The following is a 15,000-nucleotide window of genomic DNA, read 5'->3' as shown; positions in this document are numbered from 1 at the left end:
ATAGTCTTCGGATTTGGATAATATACAGTATATCACATGAACCTATAGCCTATAGAAATATGCTCAGCGAATTTTCTCGTACTATTGTTTTCTTGTCGCATTAAGGGTATTTATAAAACTGTTTCTAGAGGAAAATGACATAGATTTAAATTTGGATCAGATATTAAGGTTTTGGCCTGAAAGTATAAGGGAAAAATATATGTTTTGATCAACATAAACGAAAGAAATCGAGAAATACTCGAGTTAATAGAATTGGGGATACTAGGAACTGAAATATTTTTTTCGTTTTTTTTTCTTACGACTTTATTTGTATGCTAAACAATGATTTAAGAGAAAGTATATTTGGAACGCTGTGTTATCAAAAAATTAACTTGATATATTTTTCGAAGTTTAGTTACGCGCAACGTAAAGAAGTAATTTTATTTCGATGAAAACTCAGTGTTTTGTTCAAGTTAAAAGTATATTGCTCAGGGTAATGTTACCTGGATTTGCACTTATTTTATTTTTCTGGTTACTTAATGGAGTTCCTTTTTACTGATTAACTACATTCAATTAGTAAAAAAAAAAAAAGAAAAAAAAAAAAAATCTAACACTAACATCTTGGACGTACATTTGATCATATATAACTGATTAAAATAGTCTTAAGATATTTATGAGTTTCCAAGTATCCATAATATACAGCAGTTTTGATTAAAGAAGGAAAGAAAAAGTAGTTTCAAGGTGACTTTTTAGATCTGTTTTCCTTTCTTAATTCTATGGACCTTCGTTGATAATTGTAATACATATACTATATATATGTATATATATACACTTACATATATACAACATATGTATATCAATGTATCTATCTATCTATATATATATATACAGTATATATATATATATATATATATATATATATATATATATATATATATATATATATATATATATATATATATATATATATATATATATATATATATATATACCTTTCCTGTAACGCTCAGTGCCATTACAAAACGTATGACTGCTCTGTCTCTCCCCGTCCATCAGGTAGGAGGTGAGAGTAGCCATGTTGTAATAAGGAAGGGGGGGGGGGGGGGAGGCAGGAAAGGCTTGAATCTGTGTGTGCGCGTGAGTTTATGTTTGTGCATATGTATCTAAATAGTATGCCGTTAGTTTTGACGAATTACGTACAATAGTGTATACACACACACACACACACACACACACACACACACTATATATATATATATATATATATATATATATATATATATATATATATATATATACTATATATATATATATACACACTGTATATATGTATATACTGTATATATATATATATATATATATATATATATATATATATATATATATACATATATATATATATATATATATATATATATATATACTGTATATATATATATATATATATATATATATATATATATATATATATATATATATATATATATATATATATATATATATATATATATATATATATATATATATATATATATATATATATATATATATATATATATATATATATATATATATATATACATTTGGTTGTGAATATCAATGTTGACATACATGACAAGTCTAAATTAAGAATATACTAGTTCATTACCATTGGTTTAACTGAATAATGAAACCGAGACCCTTTGCGTCGATAGGAGTCGGAGGAGAAGATGATTATGATGATGATGAATAATGAAAATAATATCAATCTGAAGAGGCGTTAAATCACATATTACCGGCAAATATATTTAACACGACATTGAGAAGCACCATGTGAAAGACAGATGAATTATTCCCTATGGAAGAAATTCCGAAGCAGAACTCTTTCACTCTTACCACATTGTCTGGCCTTCGCTCTCCCCAAAGCGATGAGTGTGACTGATGGTTTTTTTTTTTTTTAAGTAAATAATTAATTAGCATCTCAGCTACTAAGGTCAACACCTCTTGGTCGACTGGTTGACTTTGGAATTCCAGTTTATTTGTAATTCCAGCAGCCGTAGCCATCCCTCGTTTACAGTCTTTCAAAAGCATATAGTACACAATAAAAGTGAAAGAAAATATTCTCACCATTTATTAAGAAAATGTCTCGGCATTTATTAAGAAAATGTTCTCAGAATTTATTATCACTTTTTCATTGTGCCATTGTGTATTTTTCTTGTTTGCTTCGGTATTGTCGCTGGTTTGAGTTGCCTCTTACACAAGGGTAGTCTGCTTGCCAACGTTGCATTTCGGGAAAAGGACGGTTTAGGCTGGTCTCACACATAAGGTCTTCCGTTACGAGTTTTCCATATGTTATTTCTTCCAACAAAGCAAGGTTACCGAAACGAGACAGTCTGTCACCAGGCCCATACCGAAAAATGATCCTTTCAAGGTCTCCAGAACAGGTTTTTTCTCAATCAACCTTTGAGCCTTCCCGGGTCATTTCTTCTTCTTCTTCTTCTTCTTCTTCGTTCAAGTGGAAGGAACTTATTTCTAATTATAATTCAGATAGTTGAATTCTCTCTCTCTCTCTCTCTCTCTCTCTCTCTCTCTCTCTCTCTCTCTCTCTCTCTCTCTCTCTTGGGGATGAGAAAAAAGATCTATGTAAAGGAAAGGATGACCTTGCAAGTTTTCTTTAACTTCAAGCTGCTATGAAACAAATCTTAATGTGATCACCAGCCCCATTAGGAACGGTTGTTAATTAATAGGGGCTTAATCTTATGCTTATCTAACATAGCAAATATACAGTATATGATACAACTGACATTTTCTTTAAGGCATGTTTAAAAAGAACACTGGTTTCGTGAAGACACAGTCTTATAGAATGAAATTGAGAAGTAGTGTTCAATTAAAATAAACTGTAAATTAAGAGTAAAAATTTCATTTCTATTGATTTAAGGAAAAATATACTTGTAGATCTTTGCGTAAGACTATGTTTGAGTTTAATGAATAGAAAATATGGCTAGACACGGAGCGAACTATTCCCATCGTCAATTTTATATCCAAAAGAGAATACACTTGATTATATTTCTATTGCAAAATATAAGATCTACATAAGATGATGAAAGAAAAAATGTCATCCCTTGGGTAAAATATTTCTATGAAGAATATTTTACACAAGAAAATAATAGCTTTAGTGTTGTAGGGTTTTTGTTTGATTACAGATTTTGTAGAAATTATTGGTTGATCATTTTTTTGTATCAGAAAAAAACTTGAGGCACAATTCTAAGAGTAACGATGAACAAAGAAGAGCAATTATTCTATCATCATATTTCCAAAGAAAAATAAAATATGACAAAACAACGAATCATTTCTATGGTGTTCTAGTTTATTAACTATATTTTTGTTTTAATATAAAAAATCATTAAAAAAAATTTGAATGAAAAAGTAAGAGACAATTAAGAATAATATACTCGAAAATCCTCCTTCTGATAGTCCCATCACCAGACGTTCAAGGTCAACAGCAAGGGAACATTATCCATATCATGAAATTATTTCGGGTAAGTCGAATTCTTCAACGGGACGTAGCTGCACTGATGACTCAAAATGCGGGAAATCATCTATCATTTCCGTTTTGCTCGAGGTCATAATCTGCGAGGGAAGTTTGCAAGGGCTATTGTTGCTTCTCTCAAAAACCAAGAAAGATATGGCTCAGAGTCGAAGTAGCAAACTGGAATTACAAACACGTAACATTTCCAAATGTGAGGGTAAACAATCTTAGATATGCATAGTCTCGAATAAGTAAATAGGGTTGACTATGAGACTATGGATATATCTTCTTAAACTGTATTACTCTCGCAGGGTTTAAGCTTCTATCTTGCAACCGTAAGAAGTTATAATGTCCTCAGATTCTCCATCTAAGAGAACTTAATCGGATCACAATTTATGAAACGCTTTCTATAGGGATCCATGTTTCTGAATATAAACGAATACGAAACTGTCAACTAAGCTTGAAGATTTTAAAAGTATAGAACTAGCTAATATATCTTTTTGGGGGGGATCATGGCCATTAGCTCCCCAATAGTTACCGCTACATTTCTATTAGCCGCAATTTTATGGTGCTTCTCGGAGTCTCTAATCGTAGAAAATCATGGTAATATATTGTTGTGTTGACCTTGTACCGTTGCTGTTACCTAGCCCAAAATGTATTTTATTGCTGTCGTTGTTAGAATAACTTGAACTTGTTCTAACAATGATTCCTGTTTCTTCAGTTATTCAGCCTGAGTTTCCTTCCTGTATTAGACATGAATTCGTGGCAAATACTCCCATATGTATATCAAATAAAAGCACCTTAAATACTTCAATTAGCTAGAAATGCATGTCATGCAGCAATTCCTTAATTAGAAGAAAATTTGTTTAACACAGAGCGATAGATACACTTTTATCTTAAATGTAGAATGACAACTCCAATTCTTAATTTGTTATGAGAAATGAAAAAAATATGACCTAACGTTCAGTCTTTCATTTGTTCTCACGTGCAGTACTTAAAGTGGCGTGTGCTGCTACGTCGTGAGAAAGTAACTGTGACATGAGGACGGCAAACAGCCCCCTAAATTCTATGGTTACCTACTTGTAGTTGAGAAGGTAATTAAGGTAATCACTTAACTTACGCTTTATTTTCTTGCAACCACATTCAGTGCTCTATTTTTTAATGGACATTTGATGGAATGACGGACTTGGTTTCCTTACGCAACTGTGTATATACTGTGCGTTCGTAAGGTTTACACAGCAGACTTGAATAGTCGTTGGCGAATTTGACTGTTTATTACGCGCAAGTGCGAGGAAATGCGACTGTGAATGCAGTATGTGTGAGGCGATACTTTTAATAGATTATGAATTCAGCTTTAAATGGTCACTCATTGGTTGTTTTTAATAATTAGATGTTTTAGTGTTCAGCGTTCTGTCTATTTTTGTATGCATAGAGAGTTTGTGAGAATCTCTCTTGATTGGGCACCAAGGAATTCTACCCTTGCCGAAATGAAGATTAGGCCGTAAAGAATGTTCAACTCATTTAATATAAAATTTTGATGAAAAGATTCCCGCTATTTATGTTGGAATGTGCAAGAACAATAGATCCTCATTACTGGAAGAGCACTTGAGATTCTAACTGCTATTCTTTTAGAAGTGAATACAAAGGACGTAACGGTGTATAATAGGGCCCATTTATTCAAGAATTTACGAGTTGTCTCAGGTAATGTAATATACTTCCTTGATGAGAATTAGCACCAAGCGTGAAGTTATTATGTAACAGTTACAATTGTTGTATTTGTTGATATTAATGGTGTTATTGTTTTTCTTCTGCTTCCTGGTGTGTGGACTGATGAACTTATTGTTTTTACGCCTTTTGGGAATCATGGCTTCTGTCACAGCTTCTTGCTGCTAGTGACTCAGGATGTAGGTGTTTTCAAAAGCTATATTTTCAAGGGGAAAATTTCCTTAAACAAGTCAAATTTGGAAACGGAATACCTTAGGACCGGGGAAGTAAACAAACCTAGTGTTCCTCGGGTCAAGGAATTGTACAATGATAAGAGCATTTTTGAAAGAAACAGCTGACTCTCCTGTTCTGATGAGAGAGAGAGAGAGAGAGAGAGAGAGAGAGAGAGAGAGAGAGAGAGAGAGAGAGAGAAACTTAAGGGACTACGGTGAGTAACATGAGAAATGAGGTTTAAGATTAGTGAAAACGAAGATACAAGGACGCAGCCATTAACAAACATTCCTTGGCTTTTGCGGTCCGCCTTTCCGACCCTGATAAAGAAGTCGAGAGTGTATTGTAGAACTGCCTCAACCTGCTCTCATGTTGAGCTCGCTTACCTTGTGTTTTGGTCGTTGTTTTCCGACAAAAACAATAAGAGAAAATTGGCCGACTAGAAAACTAAAGGAAATCAGTAGTAGGAAAACATATGCTGCTATGTGTGCGGTAGCTGTTATCGTTGGTTTATCTTTGTTTAATTAATTTTATTTTTGCCTGACTTTCACCACAAATAGCTTTGGCATTATTAAACTTAGAAGTGCTTTACAGCGTAAGAACGAGAAAAAATGGAAATCACTGCGATGATTATTATTGTTAAGTTATTTCCCCTACAGTTGAAATCCTACAGCTAGGGAGTTAATTGAATCCTTTGACTGGCCAGACATTGCTACATTGGATCCTTCTCTCAGGTTACGGCTCACTTTGTCGTTGTCTACACATACACCGAATAGCCTGCCATATTCTTTACATATTTTCCTCTGTTCTCATACACCTGACAACACTGAGATTATCAAAGAATTCTTCTTCGCTTAAGGGGGTTAACAACTGCATTGTGATTATTCAGTGGCTACTTTCCTCTTGGTAAGGGTAGAAGAGATTCTTTAGCTATTGTAAGCAGCTATTATAGAAGGGCACTCCAAAATTAAACAATTGTTCTCTGTTCTTTGGTAGTGCCGTAGCCTCTGTACCATGGTATTCCACTGTCTCTTGGGTTAGAGTTCTCTTGCTTGAGGGTACACTCGAGCACACTATTCGATCTTATTTCTCTTTCTTTAGGTTTTTAAAGTTTTTATAGTTTATATATGAAAGATTTATTTTAATGTTGTTACCATTCTTAAAATATCTCATTTTAGTTGTTAATTACTTCTCTTGTAGTTTATCTATTTCCTTATTTCCTTCCCTCACTAGGCTATTTTCCCTGTTGAAGCTCTTCAGCTTATAGCATCCTTCTTTTCCAACTAGGATTGTAGCTTAGCAAGTAATAATAATAATAATAATATTAATAATAATAATAATAATAACAATAATAATAATAATAGTAATGATAATGATAATAATAATAATAAAGGGGTTGACTCTTATAAGTAATGACAATAGTCATGTCATATTAGTAATATGACATCTATACTCTTTGCAGATGCCTCCTGTAGGAGGCGCCTACGTGCAGAGAAGGCTTATTATCAATGTTGCCATACTAATAATATAGGTGATAGTAATGGAAATCATGATAAAAATAAGTCATGATAATGATAATAATCATAATGCCAAGCAATAATAATAATAATAATAATAATAATAATAATAATAATAATAATAAGTGATATCATTATTATTCAAAAAGAACAATTGAGAAGGTCTTCAACAGAATAATACAGAAGATTCATTTGATTTATTAAGTTGGGGTTATCGGGCACCTCACCGGGGATTTCGGTACCCTTACATAATCCCAAAACGAAAATTTTAAACTTTGGAATCTTCAATAAAATTGATAAAAAGTTTAGAATCTGATTCCCACTGTAGGCACAAAAGAAATGTAATCCTACCCAATTATAAAAGAAATTTATTTGTCAGCTTAGGTGTTCAAGGAAATCCAGTATTATCTGGAACTGCCAAACAATGGAAATCCTCTCCTTAATTGCAAAACAGGAATTCTTAAAATACAAATGAAAACTCAACTGTAACTACGTAGTTCCTGCTTGACTTCGAGGTAAGAGGTCTAGGACAATCGTGACGATGATACAAGAAGAAGGAAGTCTTTTACTTCATAAACGGTGGAAATTTAATTTTTCTTTTCATATTCTGAATTTAGAATAAAATACTTTGTATAATTTCTCACATTGCCTGTTATAATATTATTTCTATTGGTATTATGCTTTGTGTTGTACTATAAATAACTATTGTATTTCGCTCTAATTTTTATTTACCATATATGAACATTCTATGCTTTGAATATATAAAAAGAAAGAGTATTGCAGGTTATAAAAGGTTTGAACATCAACAGTCACCATCATTCTTATTCACATGGTTTCAGGGGTACGAAATGCCTTACTTCCCGGTGGGTGTGCCAAGTAATCATCTATAATTACATTGTTCTTCACATATCCTGTGGGCTATTAAAGGGGACCCTTATTAACCAGATTCCAATATGAATAAACAATCTATTAAAGAAGCCCCCTGGCAGAGCACAATTTTCCTTTTAAACTAGCATCTCTTTGTCCTATTGTTAGCCACATTACTCCTCCTACACACGTTTTTTTAAAAGCATTTCCTGGTGAGTTATTTGAGTAGATAACAGGCTAGCATTTTCCTATACAACAATGTTCTGGTGGGTAGAACGATCGATTGTATCCTGCACTTTACCAACCATACTTTTCTTTTCTTTATTAAGGATTACACATTTACGATTCTTACAGTTTATAATGTTATATATGCAATTAAACATCACAGTATATTTACATTTGTAAATTTTTTAATTAACATTTAATTAACCTTGATGCCGACTACTTGATGACACGTTGAGGCTGTCTTTAAACTAGATATACCTTCTCTAAATATCTCTAATTCTACACAACTTCCGATTATGTAAAAGCGTATGCAATACCAACTCCTAGTTTGTTTCTGAACTTCCACAGACCCCAACTTTTAGATAGATGTTATTCAAATTTTAGTATCACTAATATATTGCAGAATATCTCCTCTTTTTCAATTAATACATTATATTTGATCTTACCCAATGGCCAGCAACTTTCAATTAAATATCATTAAATATTTGACTAGGCAAAATCAAAAGTTTTGTAATTCTGATTTCACTTCTTATTTTCCAGAGCCCCTTGTTATCGGAGGCAACAAAGCGAATGTCAACAGCAGTTCTTTCGTAACCAGCTCTGGAGGAGGTGAAGGAGGAGGAACGGGTGCAGGACACACTCGAAGGAAGAGGTCCGTGTTTCATCTGGTCCAGATGATGACCTGCGCCGTCCCCTGTAACCCTCTCGATTATAAGGGTTACGGGTGCTACTGTGGTTTTCTTGGGTCGGGGGTCGTCGTCGACGGTATTGACAAGTGAGTAGTTCCTGGGGAGACTAAAAGGGGGGTTCCCTTACAACCATGAGGTATCTCGAAAGGAAAATAAAACACAATTGTATTTATCAATATTCCATACATGGTATATTACTTAGTTTATTTCGGTAATGCTTTATTTTGGTAAAATATTTATGATTTTCCGATTGGAACGTGTAGCTAGTCTAGATTAAGCAGAGGGCTTTTTATTGGTTAGGAATTTGTATTTTTTCCTGGATAACCTGAATCTTTTAAAATCATTGATGTATGAACGACTGATCCATGAAAGAATAGAACTAGGGAAATTTTAGGTGGGTTTAAGTTATCTCGAAGGAAAATATTTAAAGTTAATCGATATAAAAAAATACTTTACTTCATAACCTATTAGTTCACGAGGATAATTACAAGGGTATTTTATGCGCAGAGTAAGTTTGGAATAAGATTTATATTTGTAACCTTCAGATTTTGTTACTATGATTTTGTTTCTTTTATGAAATACAATCAGAATGGTGTTAGCAAGATATGTCTGATTTTTTTTTTCGAACAAAGGAAATATAAGAAAAACGAAGTGGAACTACAATCTTTAATGAAAACCTACTGTAAGATTTACCTAAAGAAAAGGAAATAAAAGTTTATAATTTTTTTCTACATTGTGATAAAATTTACTGACAGCATTTACAACCTGAATATACAAACTCTTCAAGAAGAATTATGATCCTCATTTTTCCTAATACTCAAATATTATTTTATTTTAGAAGCCATGAATTGATATGATAAGAAGGAGCTGGCCTTTATTAATTTTTCTAAAAACATTTTTAGTCTGAGATAATTCTAATGTATCTACTCTCTTTAAAGAAAAGAAATGGGACTTGTATCCTGTTTATATTCTTTAATTAATTTTCATTACAACAATAAAGGCGACATCTGGTGAAGTAGAACCGTCTTGACGAATAATTCCAATGATATTCACAATTGCAGGTGTTGCAAAGGCCACGACTGGTGTTATGAAAACGCCCGTTGCAAAGGCATAGATCACTACTTCGCTCCTTATAAGTGGAAATGTAATGGAGGAAGTCCCTATTGTGGTGAGTCTGATGACTATAGATAAGACTAAAGAAATTACAGTGAGACTTTACAAAATGACGTATCCTCGGATTTGAAAGACTGAAAATGTCTGCAAGTATTAGAAAAATTACAACAACACCATAATTCTAATGCAGATGGGAGATGAAAAAAAGCTGTGAAAAGATTCTAATAAATAAGATATTCTGACGGAACAGGAGAGTTAACAAGTTTGCAAAAGGCTTGGAAAAAATGACTCGCATGATTCAAAGAAAATTCTCATAGGTCTCTTTTCTAACTGCGACAAGAGTGTTTGAATGAGCGTTATAACAAACTACTGATGAACCAAAGACTTCATAAGACAACACCCAGGCTGTTGTAGTACGTTAAATGAAATAAATGCTTGTCATCATCGATCTAAGAAGCATTCAGAGGTTGATTTCTTCATTTCAAGAAAATGACGTGGTATTTTATTTCTCTTTCTCTATTCCAAATATTCGTGTTTTTAATTGACATTTTAATATTTACTAATGTTTCCCCAGAGGGGCATTCCATTATCAATCACACTTCTGTCATTTGCTGGAGATTTTAATGCAGTAAAGAAAGACTGCCTTAGAAGACTTTGCATCCTCGTCATCTTCTATTTTCCACATATATGGTTTTTAAAAAATTCTTAAGAAACCCAGAAAATATCATATAGTTGCTTTTATTGTAATCGGTGTTTTGTTAATCGATAGAGACTGCCTTTTTTATGAAGACTTGGTAACTAAGCTGTTGGTATTCTATTCAATTCTTAAAAGAAAAAAAAAAAAACCATGACTGCAATTTTTTTTTTTTTAATTCAGTTTGTCATTGACAGAGCCTGTTCACAAAATTTTGCAACCATTACATAAAAATCTTAAGATACGGCTATCTCTGAAGTCACTAAATCCTCCATTCCGGTAATATCTAATAATTCAAATATTACCATTTCAAATAGAGCTCTTGTCAGCAGATTAAAGATGACGAAATATCCCAATACAGATTGTTTCATAATTAGCTCATGATGGGAATTTGACAAATGACTGAACCCAACGAATGTATAATATATTAGAATTTTAGATTCCCTGACTTTATCTATCAACTAATTTTTTACTTTTGACGGATTTATGATAAGGAATTTAGAGACAAATCAATTTTTTTTAACTACTGTGAATTAGATAGCGGGAAACAACATGAAGGCTGACTTATAACTGACTTTTCAAATAATTTGGCAGATGCTGTGCCCAACACGACCACTGTTACTTCAGGGCCCAATGCCCACTAATACTCATGTACTTTGCGTCATACCTCTGGACTTGCCAACGACGACATCCTAAATGCGGTAAGGCTGGAGAGTGAAGGTGAGAAGTAACATCCAACAATATCGCCGAGGACAAAAGAAGTTCGAACTGAGACGACTGTTTCCTGAAATATATATTGCTCCGACGGGAAACGACTTACTGAATCTGTTAAAAAAACACAAGAATACGACGCAGAAGTTTATAGATACAAGGGTTATCCTTCAACTGCTCTACGAACACTCTGCAGATACAATTAGTGGTCTAAGGGCCCACCGGCGAACGCCTATTGACCGACCATTGTTGACTCTCATCGACAGACAGCCACAAGATAAGTATAAGCTTAGACACAACTATCCCACATCTCCCCTTTTCTGGTCCTTCTCCACCATCAGAAGGTTGTGCATGATGACTCCCATTCGTTCTGTATCTGATTTGTTCTGTGGAATACTTTATGGCAACTTTGGTGACTTATTTCAGGCCACGGTTTTGAAGCAAAGGACAATCTATTTCTCTGAATTTTACTTCCAAAGGATATTCATTTCACATCTTATCTATAACTGGTATAAATAACAATAGTCAACATAGATTAACTTAATTTCACTTCACTTTTCAAGGGTTTATCATAAAGTCATGCAAACTAAGCCACATACTGTAGTTTTTAAGGATTTAGAGGCCATTGCTGTCTTGGTTGGATAGTTATTTTCATTCTTTTTTATATCATAGCTTGCTGAGACTAAATAAATAATTCGGTTATCTTTCCTCCTATGTAATAGATTGATATTCAATATATCAATTAACTTGAACCATTTAAGCTATTTTATTCTGGAATATACATTTGCACCTTTCCATTTCACTTATTTGAGATATTTAGAAAAGTAAAATACATTACCTAACCTGACATGTTTTTTAATGCCTTGTTTCAGCTATGTGTTTATATTTTAAAGGTCTCATGTCAATTTCACAATTTCTTTTAAGATAATTCATTTTTGTAAGATATGTTGATATATTAGGAGAGTAAGATAGTTAGAAATTCGTTTCCTTTCAGTGACGAGGAAGGGTCCGCTTGGAGCACCGAACAGCTGTGGACATCAGCTGTGCGAATGCGACAGAGAGTTCGTGGAGTGCTTGAAGCAGTACCCGTGTCCCAAAAGGAGGGCGGTTTGCATGACTTCGCCCTGGAGGTATTGGCAGAACCTATTTATGGGGATGTCGAGTGGCAAGGGAATGGGTTCTGGCCAAGGTCTCCACCCTGAGCAGCCTCTGCTTGAAGTCAGCACTGACGGTGCTTTTGAAATCAGCACTGACAGCATCCAGCACGAAGTTAGCACTGATTACCCCATGCACCTAACCTTGGAGCCCATCACGCACTAACTTAACGAAGCTGTGTAGATGCGTTCTTCCCGTTCTTCCTTCCTCAAAAGCAACATTTCTTGCTTTATTTCTAAAGAAAAATGCTTATTTGTTCGGCTATATATATATATATATATATATATATATATATATATATATATATATATATATATATATATATATATATATATATATATATATATATATATATATATATATATATATATATATATATATATATATATATATATATATATTTTTTTTTTTTTTTTTTTTTTTCTTGCTTTTTGCACTCACTGCTACCTACGATACCCAAGCACTGGCTTCTGTAGTCGTTTAGGTTTGGCCCCCTTTTCCTCCCTTGGTGAATTTAGATCTCCAAATTAACTTTTATTGTTAAACTTTCTAGTTTTGAGGAACCCAAGTGACTGCCGAGGTTTCTTTCATATCTCTGATTTAATCAAGCATATTTACGAAGATTCTAATCGACAATACGCAAAATAGTTGGGCATATTTTTCACTGCTATGCTTAATGTCTTGAACGAGGTCTTACGTAAATTCCCGATTCTTTTTTCTTTATCTCAGCTGTTATTCTTGAATTAGTTATGATGGTAATCTGTAAAATTTTCTATTCTTTACTTAGTAACCAGAAAAATATTCTAGTAGATTTCTTGAAAATGGAAGAAGAGATTAGAAGAAAACAATGCTTGTAACGCTTGTAGTGGTTAGTCAGCAACTGTTGCATGCCCAGTCTCTCAGAATATCAGTGACGTAGTATTTTAGAGGTTTCGTGGCTGAATATGTAAGTGGCTTTTGCCTTTTTAGCTTTGGAAGATTCTGATAAAATGATTATTTCCTGTAGAATAATATATTCATGATTATTTCCTGTAGAATAATATATTCAAAATGTCATTCCTCTTCAAACAAAGCCATCCAATGTCTATCTTGATGTCCAAATCATAGATGTATTTTATTCAATAATTTTTTTGTTCTACTTCCCGTGTTACAAAGAAAAGAAATCGCAATGTCAATTACTGACACTAAATTTTTACAAAAAAAAAATGTCACAAAATTATTAAGAATATTATCATGATATGGAAATGTTATATTTTGACTGAAATCTTTTGAGTAATGATGCCTAAATGTTGCTCAGCATCCTTATTTCTATGTTTGAAAATAACATGACTAAGTTTGGTTTGCTTAGGTTTTGTCAAGATGACACATACAAATACCAGTAACGAAGAAATTTGTCGATAATTAGATATTTTAGTTCGAAACCTGATACATATTTTCTTTATCAGCGTAACCTCCATAAAAATTCTTTTTCAAATTTAATAGATAAAAGCTGAGTGGCCATCGGTGTATAATACTAATTTTAGTTATTTCTAACTTTGCAGAAACAGTTTCCTCTTCACCAAATTAGGAAGAGGGGCAGCGATAGTCCTTCAAACGATTTTGTAGGCATTATTTGCTCAAATCCAACCTAAAAGTAGCTTTGCCTTGGATGGGCGTACTACTGCAGCTAATAGGGGTGACTACTACGTGTTCATTAAAATATTTATATTTTATTTATTCCTTGTAATCGTCGTTATCTTCTTGAATGTGACAAAATTGTGTGACCTGTTTTTAGGAGTGTTAGGTACTTTCCGTGGTATTTAATGGCAACTCGACTAAATGCTGTCTATGTTCCCAAAATATGAATATGGACGACTGTCGCTTCATTTGATTTCGTAAACTATAAACTACCTCACTTTTATCCACCTATTTCACGATTTCATAATAGATATCCAAATGATTTACCATTTCCATTTTCTTTAATTTTAGATTTTTTTATCCATGTATGTATCTTATCATCCACTCAGTTCATTGTACCTATTAAACATCTTCATTGTACTTATGTCAAAATGTTCAGGATATTTCACCTAGGGTTTTTCCGTGTGCTAAATAGAATCTATAACTAACCTTTATGATAATTTGAAATCAAATCGTAGGAAATTCCAGTACTGAGTACATGTAAATGCAGTTTAGTTACAACAATTATATTTTACAATGCATTTTTAAATCGAAAAGGTCGGTTCACTAACAGTGATACAATGGAGATTAGTGAAGCATTCACTAATGTCACGCTTTTGCATTGACAATCAGTAATAATTATTGCAAAAATGCTTTTGTATTAATATTACTTATTAAATTTATAATACTAATTCGTTTTAGAAGATTTAATTCAGCATTTTAGTTGATACGTAAAAAATTACTAAAACTATAAATTACTGCTATAGAATTTCAGCCTTACAATCCACAACAAAAAAGGAATCAAAATGAAAAACATTTACATAGAATTCGTTATTTTGAGCTAATTTAAAAAATAATTATTAACAGATTTAGGTTATACGTACAACCAAAAAGTACCGATACGATGTTGTTTTCAACAAAATACTAACAGCTTGAAGTGCAGGGGCATTG

The 15,000-nt window shown here is 32.9% G+C and overlaps 1 protein-coding gene across 3 annotated transcripts in view; it reads left to right on the top strand.

Moving 5' to 3' along the window:
• Positions 1-15,000, top strand: part of LOC137652546 (acidic phospholipase A2 E-like) — a 125,641-nt gene that overhangs the window by 110,443 nt on the left and 198 nt on the right. The window contains exons 2-5 of one of the 3 annotated variants that reach the window (XM_068386028.1): positions 8,572-8,806; positions 9,782-9,888; positions 12,233-12,368; positions 13,935-15,000. The exon at positions 13,935-15,000 is cut by the window's right edge and continues 198 nt beyond it. In XM_068386028.1, coding sequence (XP_068242129.1) covers positions 8,572-8,806; positions 9,782-9,888; positions 12,233-12,368; positions 13,935-13,998 — 542 coding nt within the window. In that variant the 3' untranslated portion in view covers positions 13,999-15,000. Of the gene's footprint in view, positions 1-8,571; positions 8,807-9,781; positions 9,889-11,121; positions 12,508-13,934 lie in introns of those variants that run through there. The other 2 variants (XM_068386027.1, XM_068386030.1) reach the window with 2 other exon arrangements.

The sequence above is a fragment of the Palaemon carinicauda genome, chromosome 13 (genome assembly GCF_036898095.1).
Source record: "Palaemon carinicauda isolate YSFRI2023 chromosome 13, ASM3689809v2, whole genome shotgun sequence".
In the NCBI taxonomy this organism is placed as follows: domain Eukaryota; kingdom Metazoa; phylum Arthropoda; class Malacostraca; order Decapoda; family Palaemonidae; genus Palaemon; species Palaemon carinicauda.
Note: the sequence above shows the minus strand (reverse complement) of the source record. Positions and strands in the feature narration are given on the sequence as shown.